Genomic DNA, 14194 nt, shown 5'->3' on the forward strand with positions numbered 1-14194 from the left:
TCTCTCTCTCTCTCTCTCTCTCTCTCTCTCTCCTCTTTATTTGAGTCTTCCTGCAGCACTATTTTCTACTGACACTTAACCTGGGGCACTGCTGCTAACTGCCAGACTGGGATCCCAGTGATTTCCATTTCCAGCTGCCCCTGGGTGCTCCTTCAGTTCTTAGACTTTCCATGCCTTAAGACAAAACATGTCTCCCTTTACTGAACTGTTCCTAGATTTCAGTTTTGGTTTCAGGTATCTCAGAGCTATCTTAGTTCCCACAACTTTAAGATAATGTATTTAGTTTCATCCCCATTTTAAAGATGGCCGACCAAAACTCAAAGGGTGACATTTTCAGAGTTGGCTCTCCTGGGAAGCAGCAGAGCTTCAGCTGGCTGTGGAGAATGCATAGTTCTTCCCTGCTGTAAAGCCCTTATAGAGTGGACTCAGCAAAAGGTATCGGAGCTCTTTACATTGGCATCTCCGTACTTCCTCATTCTGACTGTGTAGCTCACCCTTGCTCTTGATTCCTAAGGGACAACTTATGTTTTCTCTTGCTCATTTCTCTTGCAATGTATCTCTCTCAGTTTGGAATTCTTTCATTCATATATTTATCCAAAGGCAGGGGAAGCAGTGTAGAGGACTAAACTAGGGCTTAGGAGTCAGTGGAACTGTTTTTTCTTTATCTCATAGTCCTAATCTATCTAAGAAAGGACTGGACAAGTTTTCATTCCTACCCCCAGTGTATTACTGTGCATTCTATGAACATTGATATTTTCAGGAGTTTTAGCTCCCCAGCTGTAGTTCTATAGAGATATATTATTGAGGGTTTAACTTGTGTTTCTCTGATGTCTAATGGGGCTGGGTACCCTACATATTTATTGACTTGTGGACATTTCTATTCTTGTCAAGAAATCCTAACCTGTTCCCTGCTGTTCTAGTATATTTTCTGCCTTTCATGGATATGTATGAGGTCTTTATATATTCTAGATGTAAGCACTTCTGTTTTTATTCTTTTAAATTTCTTTTATATTGAGGATAAAGGGAAATTTAATCTCCTTTTGTGTGTGTGGTATATGTATGTTTATATTTGTGCATGTATGTGTGTACCGGCGTGTGTGTGAGTAGCCAGCATGCCTATGTACATGAATGTGAAGTTTAATGTGGATGTGTTCTTTGATTGCTGTCTACCTCATTTTTTGCATGCATATTTCATATTTGTGCACATATGTGTGTGCATATGTATTTGTGTAACAACATGGTGCTGTTCTTTAAAATGTTATTATTCCTTCAGCTTCCTTTATGAGATATGATTCACATTCAGTTTGGAGAAATACTTTGTGAGTGAAGGTGTGCATATAGTCTTATAAAGAGTGAAAAAGAGCTTATGGTTCCTGTCTTTGTAGCATTTGGTAGATCCAGATATTGCTAGTTGAGCCTTTCTACTTTAAAACACTTTCCCAACCATCTTATGACTTTTTGGTTTTAGGAATCAATAATGATCATTCCCCAACTTCAAGTGAAGTAGCCAATAATACTTCTTTTATTTCTTCTGAATTTAACTGAAGCATTTCTTCAGTGAAGAATTTTACTTCATCAACTGTTTGGATATTCTTATATGTAGGTTGTATAGGTAAGCTAGGTTAAATGCTTACAGTTGACCAAGGCTCCCCAGAGAACCCTTTCATGACCATTCTTGAGTCATTTAGACAAGATGCTCATATTGTTTAGTAGTTTCTTTGTTGTTACAGCAAGACAAGATGTTCAAAGTTTATCTTGTCTATGTCCTAGTCCAGACCTAAACTAGCCATGTCTTCAAGGAGTCCTGCATCTTGACTCTAACCACAATGTAATATGGAGGATTCAAAAGTACACAGGTTTTATGTCTTGAGAGCTCATGATGATCTGTCCCTCCACCATGCCTTTTGTTTTATTCTTTTTTAAGTTGATTGTTGTTGTATGTGTAGGTATGTGTGTTTATGTGTGTGCTTATTCATGCTACAATATTTATGTGGAGGTGAGAGAACAGCTTTGGAGAGCCAGTTCCATCCTTCCAAGTCATCTCATTGTCCCTTGATTTTTCCATATGTGTCTTAGATTAACAAACTAGAATAAAGAAACTTTAAAATACATATTTATATTTTAGTTGCCCAATTTTAAGTGATTTGGTTTATTCATGAAATCCCATTATAACATTGTTTTTACTTCTGTAGTTCAAAAGTGAATGCAATACCTAAAATAGTAATGTATTCTTTCTCAGTCTCTTGGGGTCTCTCTCTCTCTCTCTCTCTCTCTCTCTCTCTCTCTCTCTCTCCTTCTCCTCTCCTCTTCTTTTCTCTGTCTCTGTCTCTCTGTCTCTCTGTCTTTGTCTCTCTGTCTTTGTGTCTCTGTCTCTTTCTCTGTCTCTGTCTCTCTCCCTCTCTGTGTATGTAGTGGAGGCTTTAGGTTAATGTCCAATTTTTTTTCCATGGCTACTTTTCATCTCTGAGCCCAAATCTCATTGAGGTAGTTAGCCTGGCTGGCCAGTATGCTTCGGGGATCTTCTTGTTCTCTTTTTCCCTCTTTTCCACTGTCAGTCCTGGAGTTGCAAATATGTACCACCCTATGTAGCTCTTTATGAGTTTTGGGTATTTAAATACAGGTACTTATGTTTGTGTCACAGGAATTTAACTGACTAAACTATCTCCCTAGCCTTACATGTTCATTCTTGAGTTTCATTCTTGAGTATAGTGATATAAAACAGTGCTTAACTGGGTTAGTTTTGCAATGTGCTGTATAGCAGGATTGGCTAAAGTAGTGGAGTGCTTGCATAGTTAATGTGTCTAGGGCCAATTTCCAGAACTAGAAATAAATGAAAAATGTACCATATAGCTAATTTTATTGTAATCTGGTTATTGCTTTCAACGAATCTCCTTTCCAGTAGTGATTTCTTGATCTTTGTGCACATGAGCCAAAACACAATTCTTTAAAAATTTTTTTCATATGGTATATTTTGGTCATATTCCTTCCTTCCCTCAACTCCGTATCCTACTCCCTATCCTACTCACTGTACTTTATGTTTTTTCTCTCTTAAAAGCACACACACATACAAAAAGCACCCCCTCCCCCCAACAAACTAATAGTGCAATTTGTGCTGTCAACTACTTCTGATCATGAGACCTGTACTAGAGTAGCCTTGGAGTATTGTGGGAAGAATATATTAACTTTTCTGCCCTGTGTATGATGAATCTTTCATTAAGCACAGTATTCATGTGATTTACTTAGACTATTAATCTGCTTTGTTGAAAGTAGATGTGTATTTTAAAATCTGGTTAAACTCAGTAGGCCCTTCACGAATATAAACACAACGAGAACTTGCTTGGCACTTTTTTCAAAACAATGTAGTGCTGCTAGAAACCCGGTGTTCTCATATGTTTTAGCATCTTCACCAGTTTGATTTCAGGCCCAACATAAAGAATTAAGGCTTTATATAATATAAAAATATTTATTTATTTGGGGTGATATGTGTGTGTGTGTGTGTGTGTGTGTGTGTATGTGTGTGTGTGTATGCTTGTGTATATGCATGTTTGTCTGTGTAAGTACCTGTCTAATGAGGCTTGATGCCTCTAGAGGTTATATAGAATATGAAATTCCCAAGAATGGGATTACAGCCTCATATGGGTGCTGGGAACCAAAGTCTGGTCTTCTGTTAGAGCAACACATGCTCTAAACTGCCATGTTGTCTCTTTATCCCCTAGGTCTTATATCTTTTTGTTGTTGTTGTTGTTTATAATTTTTCATTTATTAAAACTCGTTTATACAAATATTGTTGTAAGTGTAGAAAACTAAGGTTAACTTTTCNGGTATCTTTTAGAAGATCAAATCAATACTTATACAAATCAATATAATATAATCTTGATCATCACTCCACAGGAAATGAGCACTGTATAGGTGGACAAAATCAGCTCACATATATCTTTATGAGAACATTTTAATAAACACATCTTATTTTGTCTTTCCCACAACATCTTATCTTCTTGGGCAAGCACTTGGCTTCATCTTAGTTCCTCCTACNTTCCTGTGAGTTCTTAGGTTCTGTCTTTGGATTGTATCCTGGAGTTCTTGGTTTTGTAGCCACATTTGATTTTTCTTTATTGGTATTTGAATGTCAAATGTCATCAGGTTTGCACTTTGTTCCCAGTATCTTCTTTCCTGCTAGCAGAGTCTATGGGTGAAGGTTTCTAGTGTGCTTTATTTGATCTATTGAGTTGTTAATTCCCAACATTTCTGTTTGCTTTTGTTGTTGTCTGTTTCCAGAATCTCAGTTCCTTTGCTGATATTTTCTTCCATGTTGACCTTTTCATCCATATTGCTGATGATCTCATCCATTTTGCTAATTTTCCCCTCAAGGTTGCTGACTCCCATTTCCAGTCCTGGATTAAGTTCATCTGTATTCATCTTTGAGCTCACTGATTGTTTTCACCAGTAAACTTTTGAAATTGTGTGCAAAACTCAGAATGTCTGCATTCTTAATAGCTGAGTAGTATTCCATTGTGTAAATGAACCACATTTTCTGTAACCATTCTTCTGTCCTGGGACATCTGGGTTGTTTCCAGCTTCTGGCTATCACAAATAAGGCCACTACAAATTTACTAGAGCACGTGCCCCTGTGGCATGGTAGGGCATCTTTTGGGTGTATTCCCAAGAGTGGTATAGCTGGGTAGATCTATTTCTAATTTTCTGAGGAACCTCCAGATTGATTTCCAGAGTGGTCATACCAGTTTGCAATTCCACCAGCAATGAAGGAATGTTCCTCTTTCTCCACATCCTTGCCAACATGTGATGATGTCACCTGAGGTTTTTATCTTAGCCATTCTGACTGGTGTAAGGTGGAATCTCAGGGTCATTTTGATTTGCATTTATTTCTCTGATCACTAAGGACTTTGAACATTTCTTTAGGTGCTTCTCAGCCATTCAAGATTCCTCTGTTGTGAATTCTCAGTTTAGTTCTATACCACATTTTTTGGGTTGTTTGGTTTTTTTGGTGGTTAGCTTCTTAGGTTCTTTATATATTTTGGATATTAGCCCTCTATTGAATGTGGGGTTAGTGAAGATTTTTTTCCCCAATCTGTAGGTTGCTAATTTGTCTTATTGGCTATGTCTTTTGCCTTACAGAAGCTTTCCAGTTTCATGAGGTCCCATTTATCAATTCTTGATTTTAGAGCATGAACTATTGGAGTTCTGTTTAGAAAATTTCCCCTTGTGCCAATGAGTTCAAGGCTCTTTCCCACTTCTATTAGATTTAGTGTATTTGGTTTTATGTTGAGGTCCTTGATCCATTTGGACTTGAGCTTTGTGCAAGGTGACAAATATGGATCTATATTCATTTTTCTACATATTGACAGCCAGTTTGACCAGCACCATTTGTTGAAGATGCTTTCTTTTTTCTATTGTATGTTTGGCTTCTTTGTCAAAGATCAAGTGTCCATAAGTGTATGGTTTTATTTCTGGACTGAAAAAAAAAAGTACAGAGCACCCAAGATACAGTCCACAGAACTCAGAAAGGTCAGCAAGCTGAAGGGCCCAAGTGAGGACGCTTCAGTCCCACTTGGGAGGGAGAAGAAAGCAACCACAGGGGGGAGGGAGGGGAGCCTGGGAGGAAGGGGATGGGGGATAGAGAGGGGAACATGATTTGTTATTGGGTGGGGGAAAAGGACTGAAGCCCTGAGGGAACAAGCCCTGAGCCTTGTTTAGCAGGGAAACAGGCAACCCCAGGAGGTAGGAGGTTGCAGGGTGGGGGGGTGGGGGAGGATACTCCAGAATGTACCAGAGACCTGGGAAGTGAGAGACTCTCAGGACTCAAAAAGGAGGGACCTAGATGAAATGCCCTACATTGGGGAGGGGAACTTGTAGAGCCCACCTCCAGTGGAAAGACAGGGTATCAAGTAAGGGATTGGGTTGCCATCCCACAGTCAAAACTCTGATCCATAATTGTTCCTGTCTGAAAGAACTGCAGAGATGGAAATGGAGAGGAGCCTGAGGAAAAGAAGGTCCAGTGACATGCCTAAAGTGGGATCCAGCTCAAGGGAAGGCCCCATGACCTGACACTATTACAGAAGCTATGGAGAGCTCACAGAAAGTGACCTAGCATGACCACATTCTGGAAGACCCAACAAGCAGCTGAAAGAGTCAGATGCAGATATTTGCACCCAACCAATGGACCCTGTGGTTGAATTAGGGGGAAGCTGGAAAAAGCTGAGGAGGCGGGCAACCCTGTAGGAGGACCAGCAGTCTCAATTAACCTGGACCCTCAAGATCTCTCAGACACTGGGCCACCAACCAGGCAGCATACACTAGCTGATACGAGGCCCCCAACACATATACAGTAGAGGACTGCTAGGTCTGCGTTTAGCAGAGAAGGTGTACCTAACCCTCAAGAGACAGGGAGTTTAGGGTTGGGGAATGGGGACATCCTTGTGGATGCAGGGGGCAGGGAGGAGGTATGGGACATGAAACAGTTGGAGGGTGAACTGGGAGGGTACTAAAATCAGGAGTTTAAAATAAATAAATAGATAGATAGATAGATTAAAAAAAAACTTTTGAAATTCTCATCTAGCACTATATTCATTTCAGTGTTTTTGATCTCAGTGCTTGAAGAGCTGTGGTCTTTTGGAGGAGCCATGTTCCCTTGCATTTTCATGTTCCTTGTGCTCCTGTGTTGTGCTTGTGCATCTGCTGTTCCAAATACCTCTTTGAATTTTCTTAGGGATTTTCTACCAAGAAGCCTCCATTTTAGGGATCAACTCCCTGTAGCCATCCAGAGAAGAGAAACTTTGCTTTTGGATGGTGGTTCTATCCTCCCCTAGTCTATCCCCCTCCATTTTGTTTGGCTTGGCTAATTGCTTTGGGACATTGCTCGTGTTTTCTCTGTACTTCTCAGTGTCTTATTACCATGTTTTTAAACTTCTGAAGTTCCTTCTCTCCTCTCTTTGAACAGAGTCTATCTTTCCTTATTCTGACTTTTCTTCATTTGGTCTCAAGGAAGCAACATGGAGTGTACTATCTTATCTAGAAGTCATTATTAGGGCATTCATGAGAAGTGCATGCTGAAGTGCATGAGAAGTGAATTCTTTTATCCTTTCCTAACATGCTGATTGTTTCTATGTGATGTGATTTCATGAAGCAGTCTGGAACTTTCTAGTATTCAAGCCTTTTGGGAGAGGGGATGAAAATATAGATCAGAGTCCTGAGAAGATGGCATCTTGAAGACTTAGAGTAGTAGCGGGGCATTGGTCTATTTTTTTCCAGTCATATGTTATGAATATCTAGTATTATCAGTGGCCTTTAGTGTTTTAGAAGAGTTTTCTTCTCCTTTATTCAGGCAGTTAAACCAGAGAGCAACGACAAAGAAACAGAAGCTACTTATGAAGCTGACATCCCTGAAGAGTGCTGTGGACATCACCCCCTGCAGCAGTCCCCAAAAGGCTGGAGTGGTCCTGATGTCATTATAGAGGCTCAGTTTGATGACAGTGACTCAGAAGATAGACATGGCAACACCAGTGGGCTGGTTGATGGTGTTAAGAAATTGTCAATTTCTACTCCTGACAAAGGTGAGTCTTGGGCATTTGTTGGATATTTTCTTATAGCATATGATTTGGTCTTTTGTTTGTTTGTAAATTGGAACCTCTCTCTGCACCAGAGTAAGAGACTCATAGAATGCTTAGTATATTTTTAGAGTCTGTGGGGGCTTTTAGGAAGTGGGACATCTGGTACACTGGTTATAGGAGAGGGAAGGAAGAACTACCCAGGGGTTTGTCTGGGTAGTGGTTGGCACTTGCATGTTTAATCAGAGTTACTATCAAAGTTTGTGATAGGCTTTGAGTTACAATTGGTAGTTGGCTACACTATGTTCCATTCCACCCCGTGGTTGATAAGAGCAGAATTATCCTCCCTTCCTTTTTCTTTCCTTTCTTCCATTCTTCCCTTCATGCTTCCTTTCCTTTTTACTTGAGTTATTGAGCTATACCTCCAGTCAGAATTAAGTAAGTCTCAAAATCCTTTTTTTTTTTTTAAAAAAAAAAAACAGATCCTTTAATTTACTGTTTTGCTTTAGTTCAGCATATAAATTTAAAATGTATTTGTTATTTGTGGTAGACATAGATCACTTTAAATTTTGAAAATAAATTATCTTCAGGAAGCATTTTGACCTCAAGCCCTTAAAAAAAAATTAAGCCAGTCTTATTTTTCTCAAGGGCACGTAAGCCATGGGTTTGGTGATTATAGAAAATGTGAAATTGCAAACACATGAATGAAGAGATGTACCCAAAAGCTCTTCCTGGCCATACTCTAGGAATCTTAAGGGAAAGCAAGTTGAGTTTTGAAGTATCTAGGTTTCCAAAAGGTTCTAAATAGGGAAGGTATATTTCCTACCAGAGTTGAGTTTTGTATATACTTGGAAATGGAGAAGACCTGGACCTGGCAACATGGACCTGGGAGGTTGATTAGACAATAAGCATTGTTATAGGACATTTCTGGCCCAATCACCATGAAACACCAGAAGGAATGCCAAAAGATTACCAGAGGAGGATTCCAAGCAGACAGCCTATGGTAAGGTCTGGCAAGCACAGCTCAGTACGTCCTGAAGGCTGGGCTCATTTCAGGAAGGATTGCCAAAGCACTGTTTTTCTCCATTGCTTATGACCTTAGTGAGAGAGTAGGCTCTGAAAGCATGTGTCCTTTGGTGGCAAGTATTACTCATTCAGAGTGACTCCCCAGCCTTGAAATGTTCTTTGAATGAGCAAGCTAGTGTTCTTGCTGTTACTCTTGTCTGCCTTCTTTTCCCAGGCACACTGACCTGAGGGCACCCAGGTTACTCTTGTTTTTTGGTATGCCTAGGTAAACTTGTGGTTTCATTCTTCAAGGGTCAAGCAGTTGGATCTTCATTTGCACACAATTCCTTGACATTTCTTTCTTCTTGTGTTTCTCCTTTCCTCCTTTATAAACAGTTGAATATTGTCTTTCTTCTTAGAGTGCATACATGTTGTATACAACGTCCATACTAGACTTAATGAGAAGAGAGAGATAACCAAGACCCTAAGTAGTCACATTTTTTTGTTAACAAGATCACTAAGAATAAAGATACTTAAAGAGCAAAATCAAGAAACACTTTAGAATAAGTTACTTGTTTGTCAAAGCTACATAGAAGAAATCCCCTTCTGTTGGCCCAGAAGATCTTTGTATCCTCTTTTCCTTGGACACCAAGATGAGGGGATAAAGCATCAACATAAATGCAAGGGAACGGCAGATGGAAGCAACTGCAGAATTGATGGCCTAGTTGTCGGTGATTTTGCTCTTTGTCCTTTGAGAAGTTCCCTTTGTCCTGTAAGAAGTTCTGGAGCAAGATCTGTGCTGAATGTGTCATCTGCTGCAGTTCCCATCTCTATCACAGGAAACTCGCAGAGCGCTTCACAAGTCAATGGTGGGCATGCTTGTATTTTTCCTTATTCTCTTCACATGTTCCTATCCTACTGCTATTTCCAGCATTTCTACTATTGCTCTCTTAGTAGCCTTGACTGAGGGAGCAGCTTTAATCCTTCCTCTTTAATCCTTCCTCGGTGTCAGGTGCACATCCCTCTCTCCAGCTGCCTCTAAACAGAGAGTTTGTGAAGCCATATGGCTGTTTCTCATTTCTTGTTCTCTTGATATTTAGGAAAATCACCATTTGCTCTTTTAATAGATCAGAGCATTTTTAAGGGTATTCCAACCAGCTTTTTTTGCTTAGGATAATATAAAATCTGGTTATAGTTAAGATGTTTGTACTTTTTGTATTGTTTAAAGATTTGAAAGTTGTTATTGAAATAAACCATAACCTTAAGAACATCATAAACTTTCCCTAATACTTCTAGGAAGGTTCTTGTTTTGTACTTACAAGTGTATTATTAATCCTAGTTCATGCTTATGTTCCAAAATATTATTTTAAAAATCTGGTTTCTTTACATAAAACAAATTCTATATATATTGCATGTGTATTTTCATGTTTCTTCCTCTTTGTTTGGGAAACTTCAGTTATCTTGTCTGGTGATAACATAGCCCCAATCTAGTTGTTTGTAGCAAGGACTCCTAGAGTTAGTCAAATGGCCCCTGTATATCTCACTAGTTTCTCCCAGGCAGAAAACATGAATATATGTATATATACATGTATGAATAAATGAGAGAGAAGATGGGCTAAAGACCTGGCCCCGTTTGAAGATTCAGTTCCATGGCTTCCTGAAACTGATCTTGTACTGCTCCACAGGATGACTTCTTTTTAGCTTGGAAATCTATCAGAATGGCTGGGAGTGTAGCTAAGTTATAGAAGCACTTGCCTAGGATGCACAAGTCCCTGGGTTTGATCCTTAGCACTGGGGGGAAAAGGATCTGACACTGTATAGAAGCTGAGGACAGCTTCATTAAATTTCACTGCTTTTAAATTCATCCATAGTTTTGGGAAAAAAATGTTTTGGCAAAGGTTGCCTGGTTAGCAAGTTCCAAAGGATAAATATCTTTGCCGAGTGATATAATAGCTTTGTATCTTTCATCACCTGCAATGGTAAGAGCAACTTTGGCCTCAGAATGAGGAGATCACGTGATGTTCATTCCTAACCTCTACCTCAGCAGGGTCTTCTAGAGACCTTTTCCTGTTTCCTTAACTGACTACCAGTACTTGATAAGTGAGCATAGATTTGGAGTGTGAGGTTAATGACACCTTTGTTTCTATCTCCCAGCAGGCAGCTTCTATTTTTCAGGAGAGGAGACTCCCTGAGGAATCTTTAATCTCTCCTAAGATTTGAATTGATCTATTACTACTCCTCAGAGGCTCCCCAATTCACCAGAACTCTCAGTGCCTGTATTCCCTTGAGTTTTCTTTCCTTCTTCTGTTTGGCTTATGAAAGCAAACCCCTGTGATTATTCGGATGTGATTTGTTGAGTTCTTGAAACCCCAGTCCTCTTTTCCAAATAGTCTGTCAACTGTTTTTCTTTCTGAGATCTGAATTTCTTCTTTTTCCTGATCTCTACTGTACATAATGATAATTAGTATGACTAGAAGACTGTTGAATTTGCTTCAGAAGTTAGAATAAATAATTAGTATTTTTCTTATTACCTAAAACTTTGTACCAATCTTTAAAGATCTGATTTTTAAAAGGTAAAACTTGCCTAGACTTTTCTTTAACAAAGGGTACAATGGGAATTTTTGCTTCCATGTTTTTATAGATAGGATGGATAATGTAGTAATGTTGGGTAGAGAGATCATGGCCAGGGCCTGTGATATCCTGAAAGCCTCCCTCACTGTTACACCAGGGCCCCAGCCTTTCCTGTGGAGTTTTCAGAGGAGATGCATGCGGAGAAGGCCATGTGAGACACTGGTGCAGTTGCTCAGTAGGCAAGGCCTGATCCAAGCCAAACAGCTCACCAGACTCTCTCCCACTGCCAATACCTTGGCCTTTTTCTGTCTTGTCTCTACCAGTGGAAGGATCATCCAGACCTACAGTTTCTACCCTTTTCTTTTACGTACTACTGAAGATTGAACTGAGGACCTCTTGCACACTAGGCAAGCACTGTGTCTAACGAGCTTTCCAGTTTCTGCAGTCCAAATTAAAGGTTATAGATTACTTTGTCATATCCTTTGCCTATTAATGTGTCAGGCTTACTCTATTTGTGATGATTTTTAGACATTCTTACCAGGTCTCTATAGTAAACTCTTTCCATTTAGGCATTGAAGATGCCTTCTTTTTTTTTTTTTTTTTAAATTTTGTCATTTAATTATTTGTATATTAAATTGTTCTATGGTATCAATAGTTGAAAATTCTCAATTTTGGTGTTATGACATTAATCATATTCTTATGTGGTTTTAAGTTTTTCCCTGTTCTTAGGTGTCACCTCTTTCCCCATATGATCTTTTATTAAAGATTTACCTCTTGATGGGTTTTATGACATTCATTCTTTATTGATTGGATATTGAGCCACTCTTGAATTCTGAGAATAAATATTATGTAATCCCAATGAGTTATTGCTTTTGAAATATACTATAAGGTTCATTTAGGCACTGTATAGTATAATTTTGTTTCATGTTAAATAGATACAAGATTTCTTGTCATTTTATTTAGTATTTAGAGTCAAGATTATAATAGCTCCATAGAATGACCTAAAATTTTTTTTTTTACTAGTTTCTGTTTTGTTCCAGAATAGCTAGTATAATCTGTGAATTAATTTTTTTTAAGGTTAGGTAAAACTCATTGTAAAATTGTTTGCACCTGTTGTTTTTCAGAAAATGAGATTGTTGTTTTCAAACACATTAATTGATATTTTTAAATTACGAATTTCTTCTTGCTAATTTTTGTATAGTTTAATAAGAATTTATCCATATTGATATGTCTAATACTTTTCAATTTTTAAAGTTATTTTTTAAATCTATATTGAATATTTTTATATATTTAATTCTGTATTTTAATTATTTAATCTCCATCTTCCTTTCTCTCTCTGTCTATGTCTCTCTCTTGCTCACTCATAATGTCTCTTGAATCTTGAGCCTCATGCATGGGTGGAAAGTGTTCTACATTTAGTTCTAGCTCCAACCCCATTTGTATTTTGAAACAGAGTCTCACTAGTTTTCCAGGATGGCCTTGAACTCATACTGTTGCCCTCAGAGGACTTGAACTTGTGAGGCAGAAGGATCTGCCTCAGCCTTCCAAGGAGTTGAAACTACAGAGTTGTATTGCTAGACTCAGCTGGTTGAATATGTTTTTTAGTAATTATTTTTATTCAGTGCATCATAATCGTATTTCCCAACAAATATCAATACTTCATTTAAAATACCAGTAAAAATTATTCATTAGAGATTTTTAAATGGCTTAAATAATAAGAGATTAGGTAAATTCTTGGGAAAATATTTTGGCCAAAACTTTCCTGTTCCAGTTTGTTATAGGCAAATACTCTACCACTGAGCTATATCCCTAGACCTTCTAATCTGTCTAATACGTAGTTGCTTATATTTATAACCAAAATTATTACTTCTGTGTAAGAAGTAACATTTCTCCTGTTATAACTTATAAACTTTGGCCCCTATTCTTACTCTTTAACCTCCTTCTGGAAATTATGCTCAAGGATCTATTTCTGAATTATCACAGAGCAGACATTCAGGTGGCAGTAGTGTATTTCAGAGCAATGGAGTGGGAGGGAGGTGAACAAGGTGTGAGTCTCCCACTTGTTCTGTAATGAGGGAACTGGACAGAGGTCTCTGAGTAGGTACAGCTTCAGTGTTGGGAGGGATTTAATCAGCTAGACTGTGATGAGTAAAACATGAATGGCTTCAGGTTTTCATGAGCACTGCTCATCTCTGAAAAACATTCTAGCTTGGGCCACTTTTCTTTGCCATTTGTTTATTTGCAGAACATTTATGGGAAGATTATGATGGTAGCAATGTTTTGCCATATGCAGGTTTCTTATTTATTGACACATTGTTAGAGCATGGTGGCTATCTTTCCCACTTCCTCCCTCCTTTTTTTTTTTTTTTTTAAATCCAGGAATCATTCTGGTCTGCTTGCATATTTCTCTTTGACAGAATACCCAAGGCCTGAGGGCTTGGGTGGCAATGCACTTTTATAGCATTACAAGTAATTGATTGGATAAAATTTGTTCTATCTGGGGTCCCCTCACAATACCTGGGAGTAGGTATGCTTGTTGGCAGTTTTGCCAGCACTTTTAACACATGATTATTATAACTGAAACTTTACACAGTTTTTCACAGTGTTCCTACTGTTGCCTGCAGACAGGGGTTACCAGTCCTCCAGCATGTCAGTTGTTATATGTTCTTAATGTTCTCAGCCAAGAGCAACCAAGCAGAGGCAAAGGTACTAAGAGGCTTCTTGTTTTCCCCATAGCTGTTCTGCTCCCGGTAGGCATTCCACCGAATGAACTGAAACCTGCATGCTCCCTGGCCGCTCCCTCCTTTGGGCCCTTCTAACACTCTTCTCAATATGATGCTCTGTGGCTTCTTGCTTGCTGTGTCCTTTTAGCTTCCTTCTTGTCTCCCTAGATTATTTTATAATCCTGAGCTCCTTGGCAATGAAACAGGAAGAACCCTTTCCTTCTCCTTCTCTCCCTGCTGTGCTCACTAGACTTCAGCCCTCCTCCTCCTCCTCTTGTCTCCTCATCCACCTACAGCCCTCTCTCTCTCTCTCTCTCTCTCTCTCTCTCTCTC

The 14194-nt window shown here is 38.8% G+C and overlaps 1 protein-coding gene across 2 annotated transcripts in view; it reads left to right on the top strand.

Moving 5' to 3' along the window:
- Dis3l2 (DIS3 like 3'-5' exoribonuclease 2) overlaps positions 1–14194 on the top strand; it is a 326249-nt gene that overhangs the window by 106052 nt on the left and 206003 nt on the right. For both annotated transcript variants that reach the window (XM_021198088.1, XM_021198087.1), the window contains one exon: positions 7340–7568. In XM_021198088.1, the coding sequence (XP_021053747.1) occupies positions 7340–7568 (229 nt within the window). The remainder of the gene's footprint in view (positions 1–7339; positions 7569–14194) is intronic.

Source organism: Mus pahari, chromosome 5 (assembly GCF_900095145.1).
Source record: "Mus pahari chromosome 5, PAHARI_EIJ_v1.1, whole genome shotgun sequence".
In the NCBI taxonomy this organism is placed as follows: Eukaryota; Metazoa; Chordata; class Mammalia; order Rodentia; family Muridae; genus Mus; species Mus pahari.